Here is a 24,854-nt window from a genome sequence, read left to right as displayed (position 1 = left end):
ATACTCTTTGTAATACTTCAAGCAATAAAAATATATATATATAAAATAAAAAATAAAACCAGTGTTGGGTATAGATAGGGGAGAATGAGAGCCTAAAAAGAAAACTCTGCTGGAATCTCCCTGCCCCTCTCCCTCTCTTCTTGCACCCAGGCTCAGCCCCTCATCTTCCTCTAAGCCCCATTCTTTGCTGAGAGGAGCAGCCGCCTTTCCCCCACCCTCTGGGCTAATCCCAGGTTCTGGTTTGTCTGGGGTGGGGCCCAATCCTGTAGTGGGCTGGCACACACAGTCCTGCTTTAAGCCCTGGAGGCAGCAGGACCAAGCCTGGCCACGGAATCTTTGGTACCAGTAACAGAACCTCTGCCACCCAGGAGAGCCCACCTGCTGCCATGGGCCGCTACCGCATCCAAGTGGCCACCGGGGCCTGGCTCCTCTCTGGGTCCTTCAACCGCGTGCAGCTGTGGCTGGTCGGGGAGCGAGGGGAGGTGGAGCTGGAGCTGCAGCTGCGGCCAGTGCTGGGCCAGGTGGGCGGAGGAAGCTGGGACTCAGACCCCAGCTGGGTTTGGGCTGAGGGCCTGAGGGCCTGAGGGCGGGTGGGAAACAGAAAGCTGAGAGCCAGCTGCAAGAGCAACCTGGCAGGCTGGGACAATCTGGGTGAAGGGACACCTGCACCTGAGCGTGTGAGAGGTTCAGAGTCAGGGCCCTGGCTGGGCTCAACCCCTTTCTCCCTGTCCCTTACCTTGGTCCACGCAGCCTCCACTACTTTCCCAGTTGACCCCAGGCCAGTGTCATTATGGGTCAATGGTCAAAGGGAAGGTCCTAGGAGACCTCGCAGGCAGCGATAGTTCAGTTAATGGACAGGTGTAGGTGATGATGCTCAGTTCTCAATTCAAGACCCTGGTCTTTCCTGTGAGATGGGCATCCGAGACGGCGCAGGTGTTGGGAGGAGGCAATGCTGTCCCTGGAGGCCTTGTCCCCGGACTCCACAGAGGACACCGCACCCTCAGTTAAGCGTCCTCTCCCGGGTCCCCACTACTAAGTCTCACCGGGTTCTGTCCCCACAGGTGGAGGAGTTTGAACAGGACGTTCCCCAGGACTTGGGGCCACTGCAGTTCGTGAAGTTGCGCAAACACCACTCCCTGGTGGACGATGCCTGGTTCTGCGACCGCATCACCGTGCAGGGCCCAGGAGCCTTAGAGGAGGCTGCCTTCCCCTGCTACCGCTGGGTGCAGGGCGAGGGCGTGCTGACCCTGCCTGAGGGCACTGGTGAGGAGCCACCTCAAGGAAGTGGTTGCGGGACCCAGGGAGTATTGGAGGTGGGGGAGACAAGGTATAGCATTGAGGAAGGTCCTAGGGGTTGAAATAATGCATGCTCAGCACAGCAAACATAGAATCTGTTACTTTAAGAATTAAGTATAAGTAATGTAGCCCTAACCGGTTTGGCTCAATGGATAGAGCGTCGGCCTGCGGACTCAAGGGTCCCAGGTTTGATTCTGGTCAAGGGCATGTACCTTGGTTTCGGGCACATCCCCAGTAGGAAGTGTGCAGGAGGCAGCTGATTGATGTTTCTCTCTCATCGATGTTTCTAACTCTCTATCCCTCTCCCTTCCTCTCTGTAAAAAAATCAATAAAATATATTTTTTTAAAAAGAATTAAGTATGAGGGACAATTGAGGTAAAATACAGGTAAGAATGGAAACCTGAACTAAATATCTTTGAGACACAAGTTAGTATAAGTATAGATGTGGTCAGGATTAAGTCAGGATACCAACTAGAAACCATGTGAAGTTGAGGATAGGTGAGATGAAGCCAGGTAAAGTAGCAATGTCAAGCCATTTCTGAGTTTGGCACACATAGAATATCTTATCCCAGGGGACAGGGGACAGTGGAGATAGGGGAGGTCAGAGGAGGTAAAACACGCAGGGCCTCGTCCTGCGTTCCAGGTCTTCCGGCTGAGTTGGGCGTCTGAGCCGCACCGCGCAGGTGTTGGGAGGAGGCAATGCTGTCTTTGGCGGTTTTGTCACTGGACTCCACAAAGGACCCTGCACCCCAGTAAACGTCCTCTCCCGGGTCCCCGCTACTAAGTCTCACCGGGTTCTGTCCCCACAGGTGGAGGAGTTTGAACAGGACGTTCCCCAGGACTTGGGGCCACTGCAGTTCGTGAAGTTGCGCAAACACCACTCCCTGGTGGACGATGCCTGGTTCTGCGACCGCATCACCGTGCAGGGCCCAGGAGCCTTAGAGGAGGCTGCCTTCCCCTGCTACCGCTGGGTGCAGGGCGAGGGCGTGCTGACCCTGCCTGAGGGCACTGGTGAGGAGCCACCTCAAGGAAGTGGTTGCGGGACCCAGGGAGTATTGGAGGTGGGGGAGACAAGGTATAGCATTGAGGAAGGTCCTAGGGGTTGAAATAATGCATGCTCAGCACAGCAAACATAGAATCTGTTACTTTAAGAATTAAGTATAAGTAATGTAGCCCTAACCGGTTTGGCTCAATGGATAGAGCGTCGGCCTGCGGACTCAAGGGTCCCAGGTTTGATTCTGGTCAAGGGCATGTACCTTGGTTTCGGGCACATCCCCAGTAGGAAGTGTGCAGGAGGCAGCTGATTGATGTTTCTCTCTCATCGATGTTTCTAACTCTCTATCCCTCTCCCTTCCTCTCTGTAAAAAAATCAATAAAATATATTTTTTTAAAAAGAATTAAGTATGAGGGACAATTGAGGTAAAATACAGGTAAGAATGGAAACCTGAACTAAATATCTTTGAGACACAAGTTAGTATAAGTATAGATGTGGTCAGGATTAAGTCAGGATACCAACTAGAAACCATGTGAAGTTGAGGATAGGTGAGATGAAGCCAGGTAAAGTAGCAATGTCAAGCCATTTCTGAGTTTGGCACACATAGAATATCTTATCCCAGGGGACAGGGGACAGTGGAGATAGGGGAGGTCAGAGGAGGTAAGGGTACCTAACTTGAAATATGTCATTTTGGAGAACAGGTTAAGGTGTGGACAGGGGGAAACCAGCACAGGGGAAATTAACAAAGTAGCAAAGGATATTGTAGGATAGGTGTTGACATTTCAGCTCATTAAGAATGAAATTCACAGATCATGAAGAATAGGGATAGAAAGGTAAATTTCAGTTAAATGTTACGATACAGTGTCAAAAATGGGATTTTCCTTCCAGGACAAATATGAGATCACAGATTGGTGAAGATTAATGATTATGGAATTAAGCAGGGAGACAGAGCCAGAGAAAAAAGCACAAGAGTATGATGCCATACAGTTAAGAAACAAGAGACTGCAATCTCACTTCTAGGAATATATGCTAAGAAGCCCTAAACACCAATCAGAAAGAATATATGCACCCCTATGTTCATTGCACTATTATTTACAATGGCTAAGGTTTGGAAACAACCAAAGTGCCCATCGTTAGGTGAGTGGATAAAAAAGCTGTGGTATATTTATACAATGGAATAATATGCAGCTGTAAAAAAAAAAGGATTTTGTACTCTTTGCACCAACGTGGATGCACCTGGAGAATATTATGCTAAGTGAAATAAGCCAGTCAGAGAAAAACAAATATCCCATGATCTTACATTTAAGTGGAATCTAATGAACACAAAAAACTGATTAATAAAAAAGGTCAGGAGGCATGGAGTCATGGAACAGACTGACATAACTCAGAAATGGGATGGGGGAGACATGGGAAGAGATTAACCAAAGAACTTATGTACATACACGCATAACCAATGGGTACAGCCAATAGTGTGGTGAAGGCCTTAAATGGGCCAGGGGCTCAGAAGAAGGGGGGAAACAGGGAATAATTGGGGGACATCTATAATACTGTCAACAATTTTAAAATAAAAAACAGGAGTCTGGAATAAGCCAGGGAATAGCATGAGATTGGAGAAAGCATTGAGGAGAATTACTTTAATATCTCCCCAGCCCGCCTGTCAGGAAACAATACCTTGGATGTGTTCCAGAAGCATCGAGAACAGGAACTGGAGGAAAGACAGCAAATCTACTGGTGATCACCCTATTAGAAGCCTCCCAATTGTAACCCTCTTCCCTGACAACTTCCTCCTTCAATGACTTCTACCCCCTCCATTAACCTTTGTCCCCATATCCTAGCTGGGCCACCTGGAAGGAAGGGTTACCCATGACAATTGCTGCAGGCAGTATAGATGATCTGCCTCCAAATATGAGATTCCATGAGCAGAAGAGGCTGGACTATGAGTGGACAGTGATTGCAGGGTGAGGAAATGGTCAGAGTGGAGTGGGGCTGGTGGATCCAGGGACATGTAGGATTTGGCAAATTGGTGGTTTCATCTTTGATATCTGCTCTAGGCATATGGAGATGGTCCTCAAATATGTTTACACCCTCCCAAGCCCCTGGAAACACCTGGAAGATTTTGATCAGATCTTCTGGGGACAAAAGACTGCCCTGGCTGGTCAGTTGTTTGCCCAGGTCCCCATAACCCCTTGATGACCCTATTAATGAGGTATGTGTCACATTGCATAGTCTCTAGAACTTCTTGCAAAAAATATTTGAGGGCTGGGGATCTCACAAAGGACTCATGAATGAAAATATATGGGCTGGGTATGGAGGAGTCATGTGACTTAATCCCTGTAGTAGAGTATGAAGGAGAGGAACGTCAGGTTGTGGTGAATATCCTCCTCCTAACCTCCACTCTCACCCCACAGAGAAGGTTCACCAGCGCTGGCAGGATGATGAGTTTTTTGGCTACCAGTTCCTCAATGGCACCAACCCCATGCTATTGAGACGCTCCACCTCTCTGCCCTCCCGGCTGGTGCTGCCCTCGGGGATGGAAGAACTTCAGGCCCAGCTGGAGGAAGAACTCCAGGTACACCCTCCAACCCTTTAATGTCTGCTCCTTCTCTATGTGAGGAGGTGAAGTGGTGAAGGGGGGGGGGGCAAAGTTGAGTCTGGGAAGGGAGGCTATAGTACCCATTGTCCCTGGGTGAAGAGTCCTCTTCTAGAAAAACCTAGAGGTGATACTGTAGGGAAAAGTATCCATACTGGATTCTGCCAATAAAGCTGACCATTAGGAGATGTTGGGGAAAGGAGCTTGCACAACCTGACAAGGGGAGAGCTTGGCACACCTGTGGTACAGAATCAACTGGCATACTTAGTCCTAAAACTACTTCTGCCGGAGATGAGCCACATGTCTCTAGGGAAAACTCCTTTCATGGGATCGTGACCCTCCATGCAAAATAAGGGAACTTAAACTTGATGCTCTGGTACTTCCTTCAGTTCTGCCACTGGGACTCTGGTATTGATGTAGGATAATGGCAAGAAAAGAGAGTGAATGTCTTTCCCTTTGCCTTGGCCTTGTGGAAGAATGCTTTCAACTCTAACCGTGGGTGCATTCCACTTTCCTCAGAATGGTTCCCTGTTTGAGGCTGACTTCATTCTACTAAATGGAATTCAAGCCAACGTGATCCAAGGAGAGCAGCAGTACCTGGCTGCCCCCCTTGTCATGCTGAAGATGGAACCCAGTGGGAAGCTGCTACCTATGGTCATCCAGGTGAGGTGTCCTGGGCAACCTCCTCTCAACACTGCTCTGTGTTCATCACCAACCTCTTCCAATGGATAAAGACAGCTGGTTCTTGTCACCCACCCTGCCTAACTCAGTAAGACCTGTCCTTGTCTCCAATCTCTCCTTTTTACCTTGAAGCCTGCTCACTATTCACCTGAAATTGCCTTTTTGTGAGTCATAATGGTCTCTGTTGGCTCCCACTCTAAGGCTACTTAATCACTTTCTGACTTTTTAGTGTATGGAATACCCTTTCTTTCTCAGACGTATTTTCTCTCTTGGTATGATATGTTTTCAGTCTTACTGTTTTCATCAATCAGTTGATGACAACTGTCGGTTATCTCACAAGTCTAACTTCTCCTTCCTATTCTACCATCCTAATTCACACCCTCATCAGGGTTCTCTCAGTCATACTGGACACCTCTTTCCAGTTCCTCCAGCTTTGAACCTGACCATCATGGCACTGACACGTCCCCGCAGCTAGTGAGAGCATGAGTGGAAGGGTCTTCATTCCTCCTATTAGATTATAACCCTCTGGGAGATAATAATCTTAGTCACCAGTGTTTCCCCCAGAATAATAAGCATGGTTTCTAACATAGGATGAAGTCAATTAATGCTTAGTTCCTCTTTGTTTCAGATCCAGCCTCCCAGCGCCAGCTGCCCCCCCCCACCACTGTTCCTGCCCTCAGATCCACCACTTGCCTGGCTCCTGGCTAAGTCCTGGGTCCGAAGTTCAGATTTCCATGTTCATGAGCTCCAGTATCACTTGCTGAACACTCATCTGCTGGCTGAGGTTATTGCTGTGGCCACCATGAGGTGCCTCCCAGGACTGCACCCTGTCTTCAAGGTACATCCTCTACCTTCCATGTCCTATCTTTCTCATATCACAGAGAAATGAAAAAAAAAAAAACAATAGCTCTCTAGGATTTTAAAAGCCTAAGCCATTTGGTTGGTAACATTTTAAGAAAGCTTCTTCTAATTGAATGTGTCCATGTTATGGTAATTTAAAAAACCTTATAACAATTTGTGAACAGTGAAGAGGAGATTATTGTGTCAGGATCTTAAGCCTTATGGCTTTATTTAATGTTTACATTATTTTATTTTTAAATAATCATAGATTCTCATGCAGTTTTAATAAATAATATGGAGACATGCCATCTACTATATTAAGTCACTTAGCAAATATTCAGCACTTATTGTAAGGCAGCTCTGATATTCTCCAGCAGAGTCTGCTGTAGAGCAGGAATATAATTTGACAAACAAAACTATTGCTCTGCTTTCAGATAGTTAGCATTTAACTGGCAATACAAATGGTACACATAAAAAATAATCAGAAAACAGAATCTGGAAATAGAGTTTGAAATCAAGAGAGAAAGGAACAAACACCATATTTTTTATGGAGAATGTTAAACCACAACTTTGGATTCATTAACTAGAAGGTCAAAGGAATAAAAGAGCAGCTCAAGAGGTTATTTATTCTTCCCAATGAGAGGTGATGACATGGTACTTAGATAAATGGAAAGCAAATGCAAAGACTTTGTGATGAGAGGAAATAGTCATTGCAGCATGCTTAGGTGCAAGATTGGAGAGAAAGCTCAGAGGTCTGATCTGATGAAACCACTAGGAGCCCACCAGGTAGATATGGTTGTACTGATCCAAAAATATTGTAATTTTATAAAACAATTACCCTAGAATCTATTGCTAGCCAGAAGGCAGCAAAAAAAAATAGCCTTGTGCTTGCTTAAAAAGATACATGTTTTAATTCTTTTTAAAAATATTTTTTACTTATTTTGGAGAGGAAGGGAGAGAGAGAGATAGAAACATCAATGATGAGGGAGAATCATTAATCGGCTGCCTCCTGCACATTCCACACGAGGGATCAAGCCCGCAATCCAGGCATATGCCCTGATCGGGAATCCAACTGTGACCTCCTGGTTCATAGGTCAATGCTCAATCACTGAGCCATGCCAGCAGCACATGTTTAAATTCTTGATGACGCTTCACACATAGCAGCAGGAGCAAAAATGATGCAAGTTTATGAACCAGAGCATTTGTCAAAAACAATACAATTAGGAAAAGCCAATTTGAGGTCAAAGATGAGATGTTCAGTTTTAGGTACATGTAGTTCGAAGTAGTAGCAAGATATGAGTGCATGGTGGGTAGAACATCTGAATTGTGTTTCTTCCAGAAGTCCAAACCTTTATCCCCAAACCTATCCATTGGTAGTGATGACCCCTTTGGATTCTGGGGTAACATAGACAAGGTAGACACAAACAGAATTCATTGTTGTTGGATTTAATTGACTTTACAGACCCCTCTACATATGTCTCCACTCACCATAATAACTTCCTCCCACTGTAAACACTTGAGTTGTTATCAGGCCACCCAGCAGGGCTAAGCTTGCCCACTTCATAAAGGTTACCTGTGCAGGCTGGGCATTCAGACTGCTGGTGTTTGGATCCTGAATCCTGGCTTCGGTTCTTACCGGATGTGTGCTCAGGGTCCTCATCTCTCAATGGGGATAATAGGAGCTTCATCGTGGAGTTGATGTGGGATAAGAGAGCAGCATGACACAGGCTAAATGCAACAACCAAAAAATAGTAGTTCTTGCCATTATGAATAGTTCTTTGTCTTCTGATATTTCTCTTCTGATGGAGACTTCGGGGTCTCTATGACACTCAGCATCTTTTTGAATCTTTCTAAAGTTTCAAAACAACGTGAGTTGCCTTAATATGTTAACACCAATGAGATTAATTGGGTCCTTCCCTCTTTGAAGCATCACCAACTCACATAAATACCAATATCGCATGAATCCTTCATCTCAGGATGAAAACAAAATTGTTTGAGACAAAAGAAAATGCACATGAGGATCAGATGGCCTTTTTTAATGGCCAAGGGAAAGCAGGAGAGAGGGGCTCTCAGTAACAGTGCCTAGCTGGGGATGAGAGGAAGTTTGACAACAGCTCCTCTGCTGATAAAGAAGATAGATCAGTAAGGTTCCTTTAATTCTGAATGAAAGTATCCTACCTACCCCAACCCTGAAATATAAAAAATGCAAGAGCAAAACAACTAGAAATGGAAGGATTAGCTTGAAAATTAATAGAAAGGCTAGTTTAAACTGTAAGGGTATGTATGATAGAAAAAAATATTTTTAAAAAATCAAAAGTTAAAGGGCTGATTCTTTTTTTTCCCTTTATTGATTAAGGTATTACAAATGTGTCCTTATCCCCCCAATCCCCCAATCCTGCCCTCACCCTCACCCCCTGTTGTCTGCATCCATTGCATGCATACAAGTCCTTTGGTTGATCTCTTCCCCTTACCCCCACCCTCCCCTACCTTCCCTCTCAGGTTTGAGCATCTGATCAATGTTTTTCTGTCTCTGGATCTGTTTTTGTTTATCGGTTTATGTTGTTCATTATAATCCACAACTGAGTGAGATCATGTGATATTTATCTTTCTCTGACTGACTTATTTCACTTAGCATAATGGTCTCCAGCTCCATCCATGCTGTTGCAAATAGTAGGAGTTCCTTACTTTTTACAGCAGCATAGTATTCCATTGTGTAGATGTACCACCATTTTTTAATTCACTCATCTGCTGGTGGGCACTTAGGCTGATTCCAAATATTAGCTATTGTGAATTGTACTGCTATGAACATAAGGGTGTACATATCCTTTCTGATTGGTGTTTCTAGTTTCTTGGGATATATTCCTAGAAGTGGGATCACTGGGTCAAATGGGAGTTCCATTTTTAGTTTTTTGAGGAAACTCCATACTGTCTTCCATAGTGGCTGCACCAGTCTGCATTCCCACCAGCAGTGCACGAGTGTTCCTTTTTCTCCACATCCTCTCCAGCACTTGTCGTTTGTTGATTTGTTGATGATAGCCAGTCTGACAGGTGTGAGATGGTACCTCATTGTTGTTTTGATTTGCATCTCTCGGATGATTAGTGACTTTGAGCATGTTTTCATATGTCTCTTGGCTTTCTGAATGTCCTCTTTTGAAAGGTGTCTATTTAGATCCTTTGCCCATTTTTTGATTGGATTGTTTATCTTCCTTTTGTTAAGTTGTATGAGTTCCCTATAAATGTTGGAGATTAGGCCCTTATCAGATATAATGTTGGCAAATATGTTCTCCCATGTAGTGGGCTTTCTTGTTGTTTTGTTGATGGTTTCTTTTGCTGTGCAGAAACTTTTTATTTTGATGTAGTCCCATTTGTTCATTTTCTCTTTAGTTTCAACTGCCCTAGGAGCTGTATCAGTGAAGAAATTGCTTTGGCATATGTCTGAGATTTTGTTGCCTTTGGATTCTTCTAGAATTTTTATGGTTTCCTGTCGTACATTTAAGTCCTTTATCCATTTTGAGTTTATTCTTGTGTATGGTGTAAGTTGGTGGTCTAGTTTCATTTTCTTGCATATATCTGTCCAATTTTCCCAACACCATTTATTGAAGAGACTATCTTGGCTCCATTGAATGTTCTTTCCTCCTTTGTCAAATATTAATTGAGCATATTGGTTCGGGCTAATTTCTGGACTCTCTATTCTATTCCACTGATCTATATGTCTGTTCTTGTGCCAGTACCAGGCAGTTTTGAGAACAGTGGCTTTGTAATACAGCTTGATATCTGGCATTGAGATCCCACCTACTTTGTTCTTTCTCAGGATCGCTGCAGCTATTCGGGGTCTTTTTTTATTCCAGATGAATTTTTGGAGAGTTCGTTCTAGATCTTTGAAGTAGGCCATTGGTATTTTAATGGGAAGTGCGTTGAATTTATAGATTGCTTTGGGTAGTATGGACATTTTAATGATGTTGATTCTACCAATCCAAGAACATGGTATGTTCTTCCATCTCTTTATGTCTTCCTCTATCTCTTTTTTCAACGTCCTGTAGTTTTCTGAGTAGAGGTCTTTTACCTCTTTAGTTAAGTTTATTCCTAGGTAGCTTAATTTTTTTGGTGCGATGGTAAATGGGATTGTTTTTATAATCTCTCTTTCTGAAAGTTCACTATTGGTGTATAGAAATGCCTCAGATTTCTTGGGGTTAATTTTGTATCCTGCTACATTGCCAAATTCATGTATTAAGTCTAGTAGCTTTTTGATGGAGTCTCTAGGGTTTTGTATGTATAATATCATGTCGTCTGCAAATAAGGACAGTTTTACTTCCTCTTTTCCAATTTGGATGCCTTTTATTTCTTCTTCTTGTCTAATTGCAATGGCTAATACTTCCAGGACTATGTTAAAGAGGAGTGGCGAGAGTGGGCATCCCTGTCTTGTTCCTGTTCTTAGGGGAAATGGTGTTAGTTTTTGTCCATTGAGTATGATGTTGGCTGTGGGCCTGTCATATATGGCTTTTATTATGTTGAGGTATGATCCTTCTATTCCCACCTTGCTGAGAGTTTTTATCAAAAATGGGTGTTGGATTTTGTCGAATGCTTTTTCTGCATCAATTGATATGACCATGTGGTTTTTTTCTTTCAATTTGTTTATGTGATGTATTACGTTTATTGATTTACGGATGTTGTACCATCCTTGCATCCCTGGGATAAATCCTACTTGGTCATGGTGTATGATCTTTCTGATGTACTGCTGGATCCGATTTGCTAAGATTTTGTTGAGGATTTTGGCATCTATGTTCATGAGGGATATTGGCCTGTAATTCTCTTTCATTGTGTTGTCTTTACCTGGTTTTGGTATTAGGGTGATGCTGGCTTCATAGAATGAGCTTGGAAGTGTTCCTTCCTCCTGAATTTTTTGTAGTAGTCTGAGGAGGATAGGTTTTAGTTCTTCCTTGAAAGTTTGGTAAAACTCCCCTGAGAAGCCATCTGGTCCTGGGCTTTTGTTTGCTGGAAGCTTTTTGATGACTGCTTCAATTTCTTCCATAGTTATTGGCCTATTGAGATTTTTAGATTCTTCCTGATTAAGTTTTGGAATGCTGTATTTTTCTAGGAATTTGTTCATTTCCTCCAGGTTGTCTAGTTTGTTGGAGTAGAGTTGTTCATAGTATTGTTTAACAATCATTTGTATTTCTGTGGGGTCTGTTGTTATTTCGCCTCTATCATTTCTGATTTGGTTTATTTGGGTCCTCTCTCTTTGCTTCTTGGTGAGCCTGGCTAGAGGTTTGTCAATCTTGTTTATCCTTTCAAAGAACCAGCTCTTGGTTTCATTGATTTTCTGTATTGTTTTTTTGGTCTCTATGTCATTTATTTCTGCTCTAATCTTTATTATCTCCTTCCTTCTGCTCACTCTGGGGTTTTCTTGTTGCTCTCTTTCTAATTCTTTGAGCTGTAGATTTAGATGATTTACTACCATTTTTTCTTGTTTGTTGAGGTAGGCCTGTAGAGCTATAAACTTCCCTCTCAGGACTGCTTTCATTGAGGAAGGCACAATTCCAAGCTCTTTCTACGAAGCCAGCATTACCCTAATCCCAAAACCAGATAAAGACACCACAAAGAAAGAGAATTACAGGCCAATATCCCTGATGAACATAGATGCTAAAATCCTCAAGAAAATTCTAGCAAACCAGATCCAGCAATACAGTGGGGCCTTGACTTACGAGTGTCCCGACTAACGAGTTTTTCGAGATACGCGCTGTCTCTCGGCCGACTTTTTCTTTGAGTTGCAAGCTAAAATTCAGGTTACGAGCCAGCTTCAGATACCCCACCGCTAGTTGGCGCAGTGAACGTCACAGTGAATGCCACAACATCAGCCCAGCATCACGTGTCTCACTCGTTCACAATTGATTTGACATACGAGTAATTTGAGTTACAAGCTCCGTCACGGTACGAATTAAACTCGTAAGTCGAGGCCCCACTGTACATTAAAAAGATCATACACCATGACCAAGTGTGATTTATTCCAGGGATGCAAGGCTGGTACAATATGCACAAATCAATAAACATGATACATCACATAAACAAATTTAGAGACAAAACTCACATAATCATATCAATTGATGCAAAAAAGGCATTTGACAAAGTCCAACACCCTTTTCTGATAAAAACGCTCAGCAAAGTGGGAATAGAAGGATCATACCTCAACATAATAAAAACCTTATATGGCAAACCTTCAGCCAACATCATACTCAATGGGGAAAAACTAAAACCATTTCCCTTAAGAACAGGAACAAGACAGGGATGCCCGCTTTCACTACTCCTGTTCAAAATAGTACTGGAAGTGCTAGCCATAGCAATCAGACAAGAAGAAGAAATAAAAGGCATCCAAATTGGAAATGAAGACATAAAATTGTCATTATTCGCAAATGAGATGATACTGTACATAAAAGGCTGATTCGTAAAGAACACCTATACTTAAGGTGGAAATAATAAAGGAAATGATAACTATTATTCAAGGGCAATTATTGAACACTCTCATACATAATACACACAAGTATCACCACATCACTTGTGATGAGACCCTATTGCAGGGGTCCTCAAACTACGGCCCGTGGGCCACATGCAAATACAAATATTGTATTTGTTCCCATTTTGTTTTTTTACTTCAAAATAAGATATGTGCAGTGTGCATAGGAATTTGTTCATAGTTTTTTTAAAACTATAGTCCGGCCCTCCAACGGTCTGAGGGACAGTGAACTGGCCCCCTGTTTAAAAAGTTTGAGGACCCCTGCCCTATTGTCATCCCCTGTAAATAGATAAAGAGATCTTAGAGGGTTTATTATCTTTGTCAAGTATCAAAGTAAGTGGTGAAGTGTAGATTAAAATCCCAGTCAGTCAGACCACAAAGCTCAACTCACAGGGCCGTAGGAGAACATGAGACTAAGAAATCAGAAAGGCAGAAGGAGACTAGCCTGCAAAGGCACTAGCAGGGAGAAAAGGGTTAAGAGGAGAGGGAGAGAAGGCCACCATGCTGAGTGCCACTCCCTAATAAAGAAGGACTCAAGCATGTCCTCCATCTACCACCCCCTCCAACCTTCTCCATCCAGCTCCTGATCCCACACACCCGCTACACCATGGACATCAACACGAGGGCACGGAACCAACTCATCTCAGATGGAGGTTTATTTGATAAGGTAAGGAGGTAATGGAGTATGGGGCCACCTAATCATCCAACTCTGCATGACCTCCTGTCACTTTCAAGATGTCAGGTCCCCTGTGTGAATGTCCTGACCCTTAAACTCAGGAGCCTTTTTCCTTTATACCAATGTCATTAAATCTGAAAAGGCCACATCTGACCACTTTATATAGTATGCCATGTTCTCCAGCTCTGTTTCTCCCCTCAAGACCTTTCATTTCAACTGGCTGGCATCAATGGTTGAGCATCAACTTATGAACCAGGAGGTCATGGTTCAATTTCCAGTCAGGGAAAATGCCTGGGTTACAGGCTCAATCTCCAGTGTGTGGTGTGCAAAAGGCAGCTGATCAATAATTCTCTATCATTGTATGTTTCTATCTTTCCCTATCTTCCTCTCTAAAATCAATAATATAGTTTTCCCTTTTTTTAAAGACCTCTCATTTCTATTGTTACAGGCATGGAGCACAGGTGGAGGGGGCCATGTGCAGTTGATCCGTCGGGCAATGACTCAGCTGACCTACCGCTCCCTCTGTCCTCCTGACAATCTGGCTGACCGGGGCCTGCTGGGAATCCCAAGTGCCCTCTATGCCCATGATGCTTTACAGCTCTGGGACATCATTGCTCGGTGGGTGAGAGTGGGAGCTTAGAAATACAGTGACATTGGGAATAGTGAGAATGGGGCTTTGATCTGAGTTCACCATGAGGGCAAAAGAATATGGAACAAGAAGGTTGAGACAGGAGAAACGAAGGACTCCATCAAGGAGAAATGAGGAAGTGAGGAGATAGTGGGCAGAATCTGAGAATGGGAAAGCTGAAATAGATGGTAGGCAGCATAGTGTGGGTGAGAAAAACCAGGGGGTCTGATGGAATCAGGGATTTTGTTATGAAGTGTGACTACCAACCATGAGTATGGAATCCTTTTTTTAATTTAATATATTTGTACTAATTTCAGAGAGGAAGGGAGAGGGGGAGAAAGATAGAAACATCCGTTATCAGAGAGAATCATTGATTGGCTGCCTCCTGCATTCCCCCCACACCCCCCAGGGATCAAGCCCGCATCCCAGACATGTGCCCCAACTGGGAATCAAACATTGAACACCTAGTTCATAGGTCCACACTCAACCACTGAGCAACATCAGCCAGGTGGAATTCTTAAAACTAATGATATAAGTTTTTTCTTTCTGAACTAGATTTTAGAAATAATTAGGGGAGATCCCAAAAGGCAAATCTTGTCAGATCTGTCCCCAGATACAGTGAGAATAAGCTGGATAGACGCCACAGAAATGGAGTAGCAGCCAGAGGCTATAGCCTTCTAATCTCCAGAAGCTCAGCTCCCTTCTCTGGGCAGGTACGTGGAAGGGATCATCCACCTCTTCTACCACGGGGATGACGTCGTGAGAGGGGACCCTGAGCTGCAGGCCTGGTGTCAGGAGATCACTGAGGTGGGGCTGTGCCATGCCCAAGATCGAGGTAAGATCCCTCCCTAGAGAAAGTAGCTCCTTGTCAGCCTTGCCCTTCTGGGAGCATGACCACACCCCCTCATCACCCCCTCTCCCTCCACACATGGAGTACCTTAATCCCATTCCCACTTCCCAAATTTCAGGACAATTCTATAAACTCAAGGTCCCCACACCTTTTCACAGATGCCCTTAACATACCATAGGGACTAATAAGACCACAACCACAGTCAGTGAGTAATCTGCCTAGGCCCTGCCAAACTCGCTCCTAATGTTTGTCTGTTTTCGTACTTGAGGATATAAATGGGGAGGTTAATACCACAAAAGTCCATGACAGCCCATACTTGCTTTCCCTCCCTTTTCCTCCTCCTTGCTACTGTTCAGCACTCACAGAGGATCCAGACATCCCGCACGCCTGCCACAGCGCAGAATCATTTCTAGATATAGTCTCAGTACTGTACATATTTTGACTTAAACCCAAACTCATTGTCATAATCCTTGGGATCCAAGTTTCTTAGGCAAACGTGCCATCCTCACAAGTGAACTACCTTTAGATCCTCTACCCCATTTTTTATCCATAACAAATAAATAGCCTTTCTTGAGCTCTTCCTAGATTCATATTCCTCTCTCTAGTACACAAAGGCCAGATGGGACTGTTTTGAATCATCCTTTAGTTCCTTGCCCCTTCACACTTCACACCAATATCTTGAATCCCTTCCACTCTCCCTCCATGTGATAACTGTAGCCAACAGCTAAAAGCTATTACTTATAACCAGGCCCTGGGATGCACACATCATAAACCACACACCTACCATGGAGTGGAGTCCTACCTCAAAGTATCTGGGGCTGTACCTTCCCCATTCGTCCAGGAACACCTCCAAAGCCCTTCGTGACCAAAGTCTCTGTAGTATGTCTCAGTTCTGGCCATCCGGCTCCACCTGATCCAAAACACCCTTCTCATTCTCTCTTTCATGCTTCTCCCCATGAAATATCCACATCAGAGCACTTGTAATACTTATTTGAATATGAGCTTTAACCTCTCGCACCCATACTGTGTCTCCGGCAACTTCATGGTTCTCTTTGTACCATCATTCTCTCATCACCCTCATTAAAGGCAGTGCGTTAAGATTTTCTCTTCCCCGACCTATGTTTGAGAGAGCAATTTAATCTCTTTGACTTTTAATATTCTTTCTCTGAAGTGAATATATTTCTTGTCCCAAATGAAATAATGAATGTGACAATGTTGAAACATGTGTCAATGTAAAATGATTGTGCTCATAAGCCCCACTCCAAAACATTACCTCCCCAATATGGTCAGCAAATATAAGAGGTGAGCAGGTCCTTAAACTTCCTGAGCAGCATCTCAACTGTACAGTGAGTGGAATGAGACAGTGGATTTCATGCTGTTCCAGTTCCAACATCAGTCTATGACTTCTTTTTTTCCTGCATTATAGCCCAGACCTGAAACTACTTTCTGGGAATGGGAGGGCAATCTCAGTATTCTTAACCACTTTAGGGGAGGATGAAAATTTTATTAAAATACGTAATATAAATCTAGAGAAAAGTTAACGTTATAAATCATTGGCCTACAACTTGAACTTTTAGTAAGGTGACATACCTGTATAATTAGCACAAAGAGCAAAAAACATTCCCAGCTCCTAGAAAGCCCCTTGTATGCTATTCCAGTCCTTGCCCATCCAAAGGTAACCACTTCATACTGCGCAGGTTAGTTTTACCTGTTTGAATTTTACACAAATGAAAACACAAACATGCATTAACTAATGTCTCAAAATATGTTTAAGATATACCCATGCTCTTGTGACATGCAGCAGGTAGTTCATTGTTCTCATGTGTGTTATTCTATTTTGTGAATATGACGGGCTTTATTTTTTTCTTTCTGCCATTGATGGGCATGTCGGTTGTTTCCATTTTGAGGCCATTAATGTCATTGCTTCTGTGAGCAATGTCGTGTGTACAATTCTGTTGGGTATGTATCTAGAAGTGAAATTAATGGTCATAGGATATGTGTATGTTCAGTTTTAGTGGTTTCTGACAGTTTTCCAAAGTGCTTGTATACATTTACTCGCCCTCCACAGAGTATGAGATATAGTCAGTATCTTCTCAAATATTTGAAAAAATAGTTTGGTCATATTGTGAATATGTTGTGTTTTCACATTTGAGTTTAAGTTGTATTCTCCCAGTGACTGGTAGAACCGAGGAACTTGTCCTGGGTTTAGTAGCCACAGGGATATCCTTCTTTACGTGGAGCCTGTTCCTCTTTTGTGCCATTTTATTTTGGGTTGTCTACCTCTCTCCTGTTGCTTTTAACCACTTTTCGAACACTGGATATTTGACCAACCAGCCTCTCAGCCCTGCCCACTCCCCACCTTATAAACATGGCTACAGTGGACTGAGGGGCTTTACTTGGACCATCACTTTATAAGGTAACTATTATTATAACCTCTAATTTCAGAGTAAAGAAATAGAAACTCAGAGAAACTAAGCAATTAATTAGTGCATTGATTAATCAGCAGTAAGCAAGGACTGGTGTATTGACTAAATTATTAACTATGCCTCCTTGATTTTTCATATCTCCTTTCCCTGACTTACTTATATTCTTATCACTATCTAACATACCATGTGTAATTTTACTTAGTTATTCTGTTTATTATCATTCCTCCCTACTACAATCTGTTTTGCCCACCAACATATAACCAATGCCTATATACTACCTGGTACATACTAGTTCATGACTTTTTGAATAAATGAATGAATGAACACTTACTAATTCTAATATATGGAAATGACAAGATATCAGCATTTATTTCCTTATCTCCTTTGGAACTGCACTTTCTAAGCTTTGTTCTTTTCTCTAGGTTTCCCTGTCTCCTTCCAGTCTCGGGCTCAGCTTTGCCATTTCCTTACCATGTGCATCTTCACATGCACTGCCCAGCATGCAGCAGTGAACACGGGCCAGGTATGGACAACTGAAAGCCTGGTCTCTGAGAGAAAGCTTCTGGGCTAGGGGACACTTGAGGGAGAGAGCTTGGGTCTAAGGTCCTGAATCAGAGTTTCTGAGTGACTCCAGATTCTTCCTCCCCCAGTTCGACTGGTTTACCTGGGTCTCTAATGTGCCAAGCTCAATGCAGATACCCCCTCCCACCACCAAGGAAGATGTCACAATGGACACAGGGATGGGATCACTACCTAATGTCTGGCAGAGCTGTCTTCAAATGTTTGCCACATGGCTCCTTAGCCGGCCCCCGCCAGACATGGTGAGAGGGGACCTCTGGAGCTCTGAGGGGACTGATGGCTGACAGGGAGACTTTAGGGTGAGGGACTGGAGTTTTGATTCCTTTTTCTTAGAACTAAAAGATAATTAATACTTTCTTTCTGCTTCAGGTACCACTGGGGCATCACAAAGAAGAGTATTTCTCAGGCCCTGAGCCCAAGGCTGTTTTAAGGCAGTTTCAGGCTGATCTGGACAAACTGGAAAGGGAAATCGTGGCCCGGAATGAGCAGCTAGACCTTCCCTATGATTACCTGAAGCCCAGCCTCATAGAGAGCAGTGTTGCTATCTGAGCCCAAATTGTTCATCCTTCAAATACTTGAGGCCCCCACCATGCTTAACATTTCCCCCTGATATTTACTTTTTCCATGCATCTGAGTTGCTATGGTTCTATTTTCTCCTCTTGGGTTCCCCATCTAAATATCTCACCTGCATGAGGCAATGTCCTTACTTCCAGCTCCCTAATAGGATGATCTTTACCTTGAAACCAACTCCCTTAGGGATATCAAATATCTACTCATGTAATGTTTTCTTTCCTCTGGAAATTTTGCCTTCTCCATTTATCATAAATAATTATATAATGACATTATATTTTCATTGACATAAGTGATTTAAAGATATGTTTTGATGGTATATCAAATTTTTTAATACAGTGGGAGATAGAAGTTAATTCCACTGTTTTTTTTTCCTGCTCTGGACAATCAGTTATCACAGCACTGTTCATTGAAAAGCCCATTCTCCCTAATAATCTGTAATACTGACATAGATTAAATTGCCATCTATGAATGAATTAGTTCTTAGCTGTCCAGTATTTATACCACACTAACATAACTGCTACAGCTTTATACTTAACATAGCCTGCCTTTTACTGACATATTCATCCACTTTGTTCTTTAGAGGTACTTTGGCTTTCCTTGGGCTTCTGGCTTTCTATATAAATATTATGATCTGTTTTCTAGTTCCACAAATAAAACCACTTATGATTTTTATTGGAATTACTTTGCAGCTACATAATTTTTTAAATCTTAAGCTAATTTTTCATTTTTGAAAAATATACCCTGAGTTATCTTAAGCATTGTGAATTGAATTTGCTTATTTTGTATGCATATTTCACATCTGTGTTCATGAATAAGACTGGCCTATAAGGATCTCTTGCGCTATCTTTGTCATTATTTTGTTAAGAAGGCTGTGATTTCCCCAAGGTGTAAGTAGGGTAGTGTTCCTCATTTGGTGGGATTATTTTGTTAATCAACACTCTAGGATATTTTTCCATTGATCCTTAGAGTGAGTGGAAGGGAGGAGGAGAGAGAGAAACATCAACATGAGAGAAACACATCAATTGGTTGCCTCCAACACACCCCCCGACCACCGGGGATGGAGCCTGCAACTGAGGTATGTGCCCTTGACCAGAATCAAGCCAGGGACCCTTCAGTCTACAGGCTGACACTCTATCCACTGAGTCAAACTGGCTAGGGCCTGGCTTTATTTTTAAATGTTTTATGTATATTCTTATTGTTTCTTCATTCCCTACATTATGAATTTCTGTTATCTTCTTACTCATACACTTTTCATGTTTAAGTTGTACTTTTTTTCAAGGTTTAAAAAAATTGAATACTGAAACCATTAATTGAGGTGGCATTCAGCTTCAAAGAAGAATGACTCCAGTAGGGAAGTGGTTTATTTTTGTTATGTAACCTATCTGCAGTGAGCTGTCCAAGGCGGATGTCATGGCTCCTCCCAACTTTCAGATCTGTTGTCCTTTTGGATTTCGTCTTCATGATTACAAATGGCTTCTGAATCTCCAGGCATCATGTCCATATTCCAGGTAGCTCTCAAAGGTTGAGCATAAACCTATGAACCAGGAGATCACTGTTCGATTCCCAGTTGGGGTGCATGCCCAAGTTGTGGGCTTGATCCCAGGTATGGAGAGTGCAGGAGGCAGATGATCAATTATTCTTTCTCATCACTGATGTTTCTATCTCTCTATCCCTCTCCATTCTTCTCTGAAATCAATAAAAATATTTTTAAAAAAATAACAAGTTGGAGGGCCCACACTTTGTGATTACAAAAGCTACTACCAAACCACAGTAATCTAAACAGTGTGGTACTGAAATAAACACAGACATATAGGACAATGGAGCAGAATACATAGCTCAGAAAGAAACCTCTGCATATATAGTCAAATGATTTTCAACAAAGGCACGAAGACCATTCAATGTGGAAATGGTCTTTTCAACAAATGGTGCTGGATAGGAAAACTAGGTACCCACAGGTAAAGGAATGAAGTTGGACCTTTACCGTACTCTATACACAAAATTGACTCAAAATAAATCAATACCAAAATGGAAGAACTAAAATTAAAAAAATACTTAGATGAAAACATATGGGGAGACTTTGTATCATTGGATTTGGCAGTTATTTCTTGGATTTGATACCAAAAGCACAGGCAACAAAATTAAAAACATGAAAATTGGACTACATCAAAATTTAAAGCTTTTGTACAACAAAAGTACACCAAGAGGGTTAATAGATCATCCATAGAATGGGAGAAAATAAGTGCAAGTCATATATCTAATAAGGTGTTAATATGCAATTTATAAAGAGAACTCCTAAAATGCAAAAAGTCAACTAAAATTTTTAAAAACCTCATCAACAACAAAAAGCAAATAACCTGATTTTAAATGAATAAAGGATTGCAATCGATATTTCTTCCAAAAAGGTATAAAAATGGCCAACAGGCTTATGAGAAGATACTCAACATTACAAATCTTTAGGAAAATACAAATCAAAATCACAATGAGATGTCATCTCACACCCATTAGGATGGCTACTACCAATAAAACAGAAAATAACGAGTTCCGAGCAAGATGGCGGCATAGGTAAACACCGGAGACTGCTGCCGCAAACAACCACTTCAAAAATACAACTAAAAGACGGAACGGACATCACCCAGAACCACAGGAAGGCTGGCTGAGGAGAGACTCTTCAACTAGAAGGAAAAATAACAGCACACCGAGGCTCAGAGGAGGCGCAGTGTGGAAAAAACTCAGGTGCGGAGGTGCGCGCGCAAAGCGGGCTGGTGGCTGAGAGCGCGGTTGTCGTTTTCGGTCAGGGGGGAGTCTCAGACTCTGAGCTCCAGATACGGGCGAATCGCTGGGGACTCGGACCCAAACGGGAGAAGCGGGAGTGTCTGGCATCAGTTGGAAGGCAGCTTTCCCTCCGAGGTTTGCAGCGGTTCCGGGGGTTCTGAGAAGCAGAGCCTCTGGGAACAGGACTGAGGGCACCATAACGGCTCCCTCCGCCCGCCCTGTTGAGCCCGCCCCGCCCAAGCCCTGCGCAGAGCCATTTGCCGGATCGCCGCAGGCAAAGGCTAGATTAGCGCCCCCCCAGAGGACAGAAGTTTTCCCACTGCAGCAGACACAGCTGATTCTCACAGCCAGTCGGCCTGGTGGTCAAATCCCTCTAGTATTAACTACAACAATCAAGGCTCAACTAGAACAAGACTGCGCACAAAGACCACTAGGGGGTGCACCAAGAAAGCATAAAAAATGCGGAGACAAAAAAACATGACAGAAATGGAGGATATAGAGCTAAAAAACGCAATTTTGAGGGCTTGCAATAAACTTCTGGAGAGCCTCACGAAAACTAATGAGACCCTCGATGCTATGATAAAGAAACAACTAGAAATTAAGCATACACGGTCGGAAATAAAGAATATTACACCCAATAGCAGACCAGAGGAGCGCAAGAATCAAGCCAAAGATTTGAAATGCGAAGAAGCAAAAAACACCCAACCGGAAAAGCAAAATGAAAAAAGAATCCGAAAATACGAAGATAGTGTAAGGAGCCTCTGGGACAGCTTCAAGCGTACCAACATCAGAATAATAGGGGTGCCAGAAGATGAGAGACAGCAAGATATTGATTGAAGAAATAATGACAGAAAATTTCCCCTACCTGGTGAAAGAAATAGACTTACAAGTCCAGGAAGCGCAGAGAACCCCAAACAAAAGGAATCCAAAGAGGACCACACCAAGACACATCATAATTAAAATGCCAAGAGCAAAAGACAAAGAGAGAATCTTAAAAGCAGCAAGAGAAAGATAGTCAGTTACCTACAAGGGAATACCCATACGACTGTCAGCTGATTTCTCAACAGAAACTTTGCAGGCCAGAAGGGAATGGCAAGAAATATTCAAAGTGCTGAATACCAAGAACCTACAACCAAGATTACTTTATCCAGCAAAGCTATCATTCAGAATTGAAGGTCAGATAAAGAGCTTCACAGATAAGGAAAAGCTAAAGGAGTTCATCACCACCAAACCAGTATTATATGAAATGCTGAAAGGTATCCTTTAAGAGGAGGAAGAAGAAAAAGGTAAAGATACAAATTGTGAACAACAAACATGCATCTATCAACAAGTGAATCTAAGAATCAAGTGAATAAATAATCTGATGTACAGAATGAACTGGTGATTATAATGAATCAGGGACATAGAAAGGGAATGGACTGACTATTCTTGGGGGGGAAAGGGGAATGGGAGATGCGGGAAGAAACTGGACAAAAATCGTGCACCTATGGATGAGGACAGTGGGTGGGGAGTGAGGGCGGAGGGTGGGGCGGGAACTGGGAGGAGGGGAGTTATGGGGGGGAAAAAAAGAGGAACAAATGTAATCTGAACAATAAAGATTTAATTTTTAAAAAAACAGAAAATAACAAGTGTTGTCAAGAATGTGGAGAAACTGAAATCCCTGTGCACTGCTGTTGGAAACATAAAATGGTGCAGCCACCGTGGAAAACAGTGTGGTGGATCCTCAAAAAATTAAAAATTGAATTAGCATATGATCCAGTAATCCCACTTCTGGTATGTACCCAAAAGGATTCAAAGCAGGGACTCATTTGTTATATTCACCGCAGCATCATTGACAATAGCCAAAAGGTGAAAGCAATCCAACAAATAAAATTTTGCATATATAGTCAAATGATTATCAGTGTCTATCAGTAGTTGAATGGATTAATAAAAGCCTTAAAAAGGAAGCAAATTTAGACACATGGCATAACATAGCTTAACTTGAGGACATCTGGCTAAGAAAAATCAGCCAGTCACAGAGGATACTGCATGTGTCCATTTATATGAGGTACTTAGAGTTGTCAAACTTATGGAGATAGAAAGTACAATAGTAGTTGGTGGATTCTGGTGGGAAGAGGAAATGGAGAGTTTTTGTTTAATGGATATAGTTTCAGTTATGGAAGATGAAAAAAGCTCTGGAAATGGATGGGCACACCAATGTCAATATACTTAATGCCACTAACCTGTAAACTAAAAAATAATTAAAATGGAAAATTTTGTGTTCTGTTTATCTTACCACAAAGGAAAAAGCAAACATATAAGTACTTTATAAAACAAAAATATTTACATCAAATAATAACTTAGACTGACCCATAACAATGCAACACATTAAATGATGAAGTGGTAAAAAATAATAATAATAATAATAATGAAAAAAGAAAACAGGGAAAGTGTATTTGTCATAACCCAGAAATAAAATTCTGCACATATGATTTGGAGTAATTACAATGAATCAGTAACATACTGACTCCTATATACAACACTCAGATTTTAGAATTTTACATTGGGTTTATCTTTGCCAATTATAAAAGACCTACCATCTTTTGGTATTTATTTTAAAACATATGTAACAGGATAAAAGTGCAGAACTTGTGGAATATATCAGCATCAGAGCAATTTCATGATTATAGGTTGGGTGCTACAGGGATACGCTTTATAATCTCATATTAGTCTTCTAGGATTGGCTAGTCAAGAATAGGAAATAAAACATGTCTGGATTTGGTGAGGCTGAAGGAGATGTGGTTTGTGGACATGCACTTCCTCTGCTCCCTGAACTCCAAATGAAACAGAAGAATGGACAGAAGTCAATGAACTGCAACAGGAACCTCTGCCAACAATGCAGCTAAAAGACAAAAAGTCAAGGCATCACAGGCTTAACAACCGTGATCACTGAATAAAAATCAGGATTTAATAATCAACAGGCCATAAAGAAGTTTTAAGAGAAAGTTCAGTAGAAAACTAAGGCCAGAAGCCAACAGCCTGAGGGTTGAATAGAGAATGGGGGTTATGGATATGAATCAGTGGGTGCTCATGACACTTTCTGGGATGATCCACCTGCATTGTGGGTACATTTTGGGGACATTACTTCACCTCTTTGAACTTGAATGTCTTCATTTATTTTAAATGATACAGCAATAGCTACCTCATTAAGTTTTTTCATGGATTAAATGAAAGGTTTTTCATATTTTTGTCCTATCAGGAAAGTAAACTTGCCCTAACTGGTTTGGCTCAGTGGATAGAGCATCGGCCTGCAGGCTGAAGGGTCCCAGGTTTGATTCCGGTCAAGGACATGTACCTTGGTTGTGGGCACATCCCCAGTAGGGGGTGTGCAGGAGGCAGCTGATCAATGTTTCTCTCTCATCGATGTTTCTAACTCTCTATCCCTCTCCCTTCCTCTCTGTA

At 42.4% G+C, this 24,854-nt stretch overlaps 1 protein-coding gene across 2 annotated transcripts; it reads left to right on the top strand.

Moving 5' to 3' along the window:
• Positions 1-386: 386 nt before the first annotated feature.
• On the top strand, positions 387-18,650 carry LOC102248980 (arachidonate 12-lipoxygenase, 12S-type). 2 transcript variants are annotated; one of them, XM_014549170.1, is made up of 14 exons: positions 387-521; positions 1,062-1,263; positions 3,940-4,021; positions 4,126-4,248; positions 4,342-4,445; positions 4,699-4,859; positions 5,400-5,543; positions 6,190-6,399; positions 13,490-13,576; positions 14,034-14,203; positions 14,927-15,048; positions 17,912-18,012; positions 18,140-18,310; positions 18,438-18,650. In XM_014549170.1, the coding sequence occupies exons 1-14, from the start codon at positions 387-389 to the stop codon at positions 18,615-18,617; spliced, it is 1,992 nt and encodes a 663-aa protein (XP_014404656.1). In that variant the 3' UTR covers positions 18,618-18,650. The 2 variants fall into 2 exon arrangements, with proteins under 2 accessions (XP_014404656.1, XP_005878026.1); XM_005877964.2 differs by having other exon boundaries at positions 13,490-13,584; positions 14,042-14,203.
• Positions 18,651-24,854: the final 6,204 nt, after the last annotated feature.

Source organism: Myotis brandtii, unplaced genomic scaffold (assembly GCF_000412655.1).
Source record: "Myotis brandtii unplaced genomic scaffold, ASM41265v1 scaffold5360, whole genome shotgun sequence".
Lineage (NCBI taxonomy): Eukaryota > Metazoa > Chordata > Mammalia > Chiroptera > Vespertilionidae > Myotis > Myotis brandtii.
This window is presented reverse-complemented; position numbering and strand designations above follow the sequence as displayed.